This window comes from Dermacentor variabilis, chromosome 9 (genome assembly GCF_050947875.1).
Source record: "Dermacentor variabilis isolate Ectoservices chromosome 9, ASM5094787v1, whole genome shotgun sequence".
Lineage (NCBI taxonomy): Eukaryota > Metazoa > Arthropoda > Arachnida > Ixodida > Ixodidae > Dermacentor > Dermacentor variabilis.
The window spans coordinates 135,232,765-135,240,426 of record NC_134576.1 but is presented as its reverse complement, the minus strand read 5'-3'; the positions used below and the strand labels follow the sequence as shown (position 1 = coordinate 135,240,426).

Below are 7,662 nucleotides of genomic sequence, written 5' to 3'. Positions count from 1 at the left end.
TATAGGTCACTCTTCGTCACCTGAAGATCCTCCCGCAAAAAGGAAATAAAGATGAATCCTTCACGGAGCACCAACGGAGTCCCGGACTAGGGGCACCAACCTCGTCAACCCTTTTTTTCAAATATGTCAATCAAGATTTGCATAATAATCTTGACAGAGCACTTCGTCTTTCTCTATTTCTTTTCTGCATTCTTCCGTGTTCCTTCTCATTATTATGGCTCAAGAGGTCGGGAGTGACGAGAAACGGTACGCAATAAAGAGAGAGAGAGAGAGAGAGATCAGGTAAGCGTATGGTCATCCAGTGTTCTTGGTCAGGTCCGTTTCAGCGAGCTGTTTGACATATATGGTGGCATCGACGACGAAGAAGAGAAAACACCGCGTCCGCAATGGGCGCTCGACGCGGTATCGAGCCTTCTAGCCAAGACTCCCAGCGGTGGACGCCGGCCTGGCGTCCCTGAGGCATGTGTCACCATGCCCGACAGGCGACGCCGGTCCTCCCTAAGGCGCCACGACGATAGGAGGCGTTCCCGGTCCGAGGAACGGCACTCGCCGCGCTCGGCCTCGGTCAGCTTCGATGACACGCCTTCGGACCGTCCGCGTCGCCCATCCAGAGAGTCAACGCATGACGACAGCAGCTCCTCCGGCGAGTACGAGATCGTGGAGGTGTACAACGAGGACTCCGTGGGTGACGACGACAGGTGGGATGACAGCGACAAGGATAAAACAATGTCTGGTAGCGATGCCTACAATCATAGCCAAGCTTACATGATCATAGCAGCCGTCATGGTGGCCAGCGCCTTCCTCGGGGTCCTCATGAAGTTCGCCTTCACCCCGAGCCACTCGGGACACTCTCACGGCCTCCGCAGGATCCCGGGTCGCGTGCTTGTCGAGGAGACCGACACGACGACGCTATTCGAAGTGACGCCGCCTGTGGGAAAGATCAACGTGAGCGCCATTAGAGACCTTGCGACAGTAGTGAAGAGTTCGACGACGGCCGAAGCGGCGCAGCCGGCACCGCGGAAGTCTGCTTTCACGTACGAATGCCGCACGGACGCCTGCCTATGGCAGAGCCGGCTGATCTACGACAAGATCAATCAGTCTATTGGCCCGTGCGAGGACTTCTACGCGTATGTGTGTTCCAACCGGTGGTACAACGGCGAGCTCGAAGTACAGAGCAGGCCCTACGTAATCAGCGGGCCGGGCCTGCTTATACTCGACATTGCGAAGTTCCTGCTGCAGCAAAAGATGAGAGAGCAGCCCTCGACAAGCTTCATCACCCAGTCTTCCATGTTGCTGAAAACGTGCATTCAGGTGCGAAACTCGAGCTCTTCAAATAATGACTGGGAAGACATTAAGAAAGTGCTCGAGTCGTATTCCCTTACAAACTGGCCGTTCACGACTGATCCGCCGACAGTGAAGTTCCAAGACGTACTCAGGCTCGTCGACAAGAGGCTCAACTTGCTGGCCGTCGTGCACGTGACCCTGCGGAAGCGCTTCGAGAACGAAGGCTACATGCTGCACCTGGATTCGCCGAAGCTCACCATGGTTCGTCACCAGCTGACGTTCCTCGACGAGGGATTTCAGGAGTACAAGAACTGCATAAAGCGCGCCTTTACGCTCCTCGGTAGCAAGGTCGAAACGGACCACATCGCCGACGACGTCCTCGAGTTTGAACGGAAGCTCGACGAGGCGTCCCTTCCACCCAAGCGATTCGTGTCCATACTGAATTCTACAGTGTCCATCGTGAACCTGAAGCGTGCGGGCAAGCTGGAGTGGGACGCCTACCTGACGTACCTACAGCCGGGATCCGACAAGGTCATCGTTCTCAATTCGGCTTTCATCAACAAGCTCTCCGGCATCCTGACGTCGACGGCCCTGTCCACACTGCTGAACTACATCGGCTTCCGAATCGTCGTTCTGCTGTCGCCACTGCTGCCCAAGCAAGCGGAGTTTCTCGTACCGCTGAGTTACGACGACCACATCCACAAGTACAACGCCAGGCTGCAGGCATGCATACATCTCGTGGAGCGGCTGTTTCCTTACGGGATCCGCAAGATCGCCAGGTCCGCAATGGGAAAGACGACGATGGAGCAGATCGCGTACGACCACAACCTCGACAGGCTGGTGAGCAGCGTCAAGGGAGTGGTGTCTCAGACCGTGGCCCGAGCCCCGTGGCTGACGCAGGCCGAAGCAGACGTGGCAACGCAGAAGATCGAAAGCCTCGAAGTGGACTTCATTGGCGCAAAGGAACACATGGATGTCCTCATTGGGTACGCCTTGCTTGCTTGCTTGCTTGCTTGCTTGCTTGCTTGCTTGCTTGCTTGCTTGCTTGCTTGATCGTTTGTTTAACGGGCCGGTCCCGAAACAAGAACAGCAATATTCAACACTCAGTACAAATGCAGCATTCACCACTTCTTTTGAGCGAGTGCTGTTTGTACCGCACTCTGCTCTGTGTCCGACGTTTATGCAGCAAGAGCACGCTATTTGAGTAAAGTGGAGTGAACATGCTTCATCGGGGAGGGAGTACATGAGCTCTCGCAATCTTTTTTAGAATATCGGGTAGGTTTAGTCACTCCCGCATGATGGCTTAAAGCATGCTTTGACATCCGTAAAGCGTATTATGGCGAAACACATTTTAAATGTTGAATCTTGCTCGCTGTTTGTACAAACGAAGTTACTGAACTGTAGCAAACATGTTTTCCATTACGCCACGCAGAGGTGATCTTGAGTTACCTACTCTGTCGCGCCACGTAAGTGTGCCATAGTGTGAACCCGTGTACGCCAGTGAAATTATATATCGGGTCATGGAATGTTTGAGTACACCCCACCTTTAGGCCCAATGTGACCACCATGAGCGCTTTCGGCTATTATAGAGATCAATGTTCATATGGTGAGCGGTTGTCATGCTATGATGACATCGGATCCCTGTACACAGTCGCTAAAGTGACACACAAGAGGCTCGTTTTATTTAAGCTTGCACATGAAAGCCAAACCGCATAAAGCATTCATGAGCGAAGAAAAAAAGAGAGGGGAGGGATGGAGGGGGAGAGCCGGTAACCGAGGATTTGGAAAGCAACAAAGTCTGAAATTATGCAAAAAGGTGAGATAATTATGGCAAAAAACGTCAGTGCCTTTATATCCGGAACTTTACACCTCCAGTTTCTCGGTCTGATGGCGGCGCCCAATGAACTAGTAAACAAAGTACCTCGATTTAGTTGTTCGTTTCGGCGATCGTCCTCGACACGTTCGCGGAAAGCCGCACCTGCGGTCTCCGGACGCAAACAACCTCCTCTATACATAACGCATTTGCGAAATGGCGCGCGCAGGTATTACCAGAGTAAGGTCCACGCGTCGTTCGCCGCGCCGTTGCGCGACTACACGGCGCTGCTGAACGAGACCATGTCGCGCTACTGGCTCTCCAAGGACAACGCCGACTACGACGCGCGCTACCACGTGTCCAGCCTGAGGCCCGGGTACGAGTACAACGCGGGCAAGAACGTGCTGCACGTGCCGTTCGGCGTGGTCGCCCTGCAGCAGCGCGTGGCCCAGTCTGCGATCCCGGCCATCCTGTTGCCCTTCATCGTCCCCTACCTCGTGGAAGGCACGTCCGCCCACAATGGCGTTTAAAATTTAAAGAGGCACGCACGCGTAACACTTAGTGCGTCCTAATCGAGTGCTTTCATTTTTTTTTTTCTAGACTCGATTTTCATAGCGTAGTCTGCTCAAGTACTTTTTCAAAGGTCGACTTGCATGGGGCAGCCTAGTGAAGTAATTTTCCTTCTTCTTCTTCTTCTTGAGTCTTGGTCTTCTGCGCCTTGCCTTTACTACTTCAAGCATGAACCAACTAGCCCGAGCAAGAGTTTTACTTAAGTAATTTTCCAAAGATCGAGTTGCATTTATTTGGAAGAACGTTGGTTGCTCAATTAGGGAAGCGCGAGGCGCAATGATTCTCTTTTTATTCGTCTCCATTTTATTCATTTTCAATCGCTCCAGGTCTGACGACCGCTTCGCTGTTTTGCAATGCATCATTCATGTGGTTCATTTATTTATATATTTATTGGTTTTAACTACGCTGCCAGAATATACAGCGGGGGGGGGGGGGGGGGGGGGGAGTAACAGAAACCAGAGTATCGGGGTGTACCAGTCAGCCTGACACTGAACTAGTAACACGTGCCTTTAGTGTACATCTTTCGATGCCTCTCTCTCCTCTTGTCTACGGTTCGCACCGGGCGAGAACAGGCATGTACGAGGCGATCGACGTGCGCGGCTCGACCATCAACGTGCGCGGCATGCCCGAGACGTGGTGGAGCAGCGAGACTCTGGTGCGCTACCGGCAGCAGCAGAAGTGCTTCACCCAGAACTACCTGGACAGCATTCAGCGGTTCGGTACCTTCCAGGCGAGTGGCATGTCGATCAACTTGTTGGTGACCCCCCCCCCATCTTCAGAGCTATAGGGCGTTCCCTACTGCTTAAGTTTCACCCATGCCGTCCCCATGCGCCGCACACAACCGCGCAGTCTTGTATCGGCAGGGCCTCCGACGTCAGCCGAAAGCACTGTCCCATCTCGCCGTGCATATACCGAGGCCGATATGTCTTCGTGTCCGACCTTCGTATGGCCTCCCGTATTTCACCACTCGTATGAAAGGCGCTGCTCAAGTCGTCTTCATCATGAGATTCTCCCTTTCTTTCCCTTACGGACAGCACTGTTAAGCGACTTCTAGAGAAATCCTTTGAACGGTCATTGTGATTATCACTATACGCACGACTGGACAAGAAAACGGACGGCGAAATTTCGGAAAGTCAACGAAAAAACGGGCATTTTGAGCGGAGACATATATACCTCCGTGCTGCGTGCGCAGGAGTGGTATTTGTGTGAAAAAATTACCGCGTCAGCGTTGGCGAACGACAAAACGGGCGCATGTTTCTCCATGTGTAAAATACGTTGTATATAGGAGCTTCAAAATCAAGTACCCTTAGCGATTTTCTGCGGTGGCGCCCCATTATAAAATTTGATTACACCGTTTTGACTTCGTTGTTCGTCTCGTCTGCGCGCAGGAGTCCCCGATGGCGCCGTTCCTACGCAGCTTCATGGCCGAGATCGCGGCAATTCTACCCTCGTACGAGGCGTACGTTCGCGCCCTGGTGGCGCCGCACTCGATGCAGCGAAACTTCCGCATCCCGGGCCTGCCCGACCTGACGCCCGAGATGCTGTTCTTCGTTGACTACGCCGCCGTCCACTGCGACCCGGTCAGCAGTCAGGGGCTGACGGCCCTCGACAAGCGCAGGCTCCGGTACCGCGTCGCACTGCCGTCTGCTCTGCGGGTGAACATCGCCCTGCGCCACTTCGACACCTTCGCCGAAACTTTCTCCTGCAACAGAGGAACCAACATGAATCCCGGCGCCAAGTGCAGGTTGTGGTAACTCGGTGGACGCTTACCACCTCCCATCATCGTTCGAGACATTCCGACAAGACATGCCGAGGTGTCCCAGGAGATGCGCGGGCTTCTAGGCATCATCACCATTTCGCCACGTTGAGCCAGCTGAAAAGTGGACTGTGTCATCAACGCTGTGACGGAGTGAGACATCGCAACCTTCACTGCGCGGTCTCAGCACGAAGAAACGCCTGTGCTGTACCGAAGTCCATAATGGTGCTTTCGACATTTGCGTGTATACAGTGATGCCTTGCTCGCCAAAGTAGCATGGATACGTTCCTTCACCAAAGTACATGCACATTTTTCACAACTTTCACAGAGTTTTCACAATTCCAGCAGTTTCTGTCATGTCATCGCGAAACGAAACTTCATTTCCAACAACATAAGAAACGAATGCTCGAAGTCACCGCAGAGTTTTGTACGTTGTTTAATGTCGCTGATGATTGCTACCGCTCTATGAGAGCCTGCGAAGCAATATCGTTCAGGGCCGTCTTAAAATTGATTGAGCAAGCGCGCAGAGAGCGGTTTGCTACACGCGTAGCAGGCTTGAGAACGAGCAAGCTGGCGCAAGACTCGCACTTCCGTAGGCAGGCATAAAGTCTCGCTGTCAATGCACGGGGCTTTTCAAGACTTGTTGGCCACTGAACTGTTGTAGTGTTGGCGCTGTATGTCGCGGGGAGGTTCGCGTTATTAAATGGCACCATTGCAGCCTCTTAAAGAACACAACAAACTTGACCCTCTTCATAGTGACAGCGGTATGTTTAGCGCTCAAGCGCTCATAAGTGTAAAAGCCAACTGAAACTGAGATTGTCCCTTCACGTCAACGCGAGAGAATAGCTTATTTAGGTTCTCACTGCTCACTATAAAAATGACCATGATATTCCAAAGGTAACACACGTTGTGGCTAGTGTCTAACAATCGCCAGTGCCAAAAAAGTGCATATTCAAGGAGTTTTGAGAAACCGCGATGAAGTGGAAGGAATGGGTTAGGCTTGTGCAATTTCGGATACAGGGAGACAGCACTGCTTTTTTGCAGCCCCAACGCTTTACTGGGCTGGAGGTCACGTGTTTGATCCCGACCGCTGCGGCCGCATACTGACGGGGGCGTAATACGAAAGCGCACACGTTACACACGTTAAAGAAAGCCGGGCGGTCAAAATTAATCCGGTGTCCCTCACTACGGCGTGCCGCATAATCATATCGTAGTTTTGGCAAGCAGGACCACACAATATAATTTTAATTTTTAACTTAACATGCTGACGCTTTGGGATTCCCAAATGAACGTTTCAAGCTTCCCGCCATCACGCCGAATGAAAGGTTTCCGTAATATTTCATAGATGGCGCCAAAACAACACAGATCGCTTCGCTACTGTTTTGATCTCGCTGTTCTAGCTTCGCTTTCCTAGGCGTTGATTTCTTCTTCTTCTTTTTCTTCTATGCTATTCGTTTGGGCAACACCAGGATTTACAAAAAGCACTTTTGCTCACCATACCTACTATAATTGCAGTTTGTTTCTCTGTGATTTGCGTTAGCATGTTCGTTGAGAGCGCGCTGGCTCACATGATTCAGCAAACATCCCTGCAGGCCCAAAATTTAATTACTTCACTGAATTAATTTTATACGGCCTCCGTTGCACGGAATGGGGTGCTTATTGGAAAAACAGACAAAAAAAAAGTTCACCAGTGTGGACACACGCGAGATAGTGACGACAAAATACGTTAAGCCGGATTTCATGGTGAATAAAGACATGTACTATATATATATATATATATATATATATATATATATATATATATATATATATATATATATATATATATATATATATATATATATATATATATATATAGCACGGATTGCTAGAAGTTCATTGCTTGTCCTTGTTCGGCCAGTGCTTCGTTATGGTCCAATTTTCAAACAAATTCCACTAACTACCCAATGCAACCAGCAGATATAACGAGTGTGTGGCGCAATAGACAGCAATGATTCAGATTATCACATGTGGCATTGCTACTGGTTTCAATCATCATCATAATCACCATCATCGTCGTAATCCTTATTTCCTGCGTCTTCGGAACTCAACCTATGCCTGCAAATTTCATACTCTCGCTGCACCATGTCATCTTCTGCGACCTCTCTTTTCCTTCAAGTTTCTTCTCTCCCCTTATCCCTTCCCCGGTCTAGGGTAGCAAAGCCGTATACTTCGCTTTCGATTAAATGCGAGGCAGATA

General features: G+C 50.9%; 1 protein-coding gene across 1 annotated transcript; it reads left to right on the top strand.

Moving 5' to 3' along the window:
• Window positions 1-338: 338 nt before the first annotated feature.
• On the top strand, window positions 339-7,133 carry LOC142557602 (neprilysin-1-like). The gene is made up of 4 exons (XM_075669557.1): window positions 339-2,270; window positions 3,327-3,601; window positions 4,240-4,397; window positions 5,056-7,133. The coding sequence occupies exons 1-4, from the start codon at window positions 472-474 to the stop codon at window positions 5,419-5,421; spliced, it is 2,598 nt and encodes an 865-aa protein (XP_075525672.1). The 5' UTR covers window positions 339-471; the 3' UTR covers window positions 5,422-7,133.
• Window positions 7,134-7,662: the final 529 nt, after the last annotated feature.

Coding starts and splice junctions, on each gene's coding strand:
- LOC142557602 (XM_075669557.1), top strand. CDS start 472: ATGCCCGACAGGCGACGCCGGTCCTCCCTAAGGCGCCACGACGATAGG. Junction 2,271..3,326: donor CACATGGATGTCCTCATTGG/GTACGCCTTGCT, acceptor TGGCGCGCGCAG/GTATTACCAGAGTAAGGTCC. Junction 4,398..5,055: donor AGCGGTTCGGTACCTTCCAG/GCGAGTGGCATG, acceptor GTCTGCGCGCAG/GAGTCCCCGATGGCGCCGTT.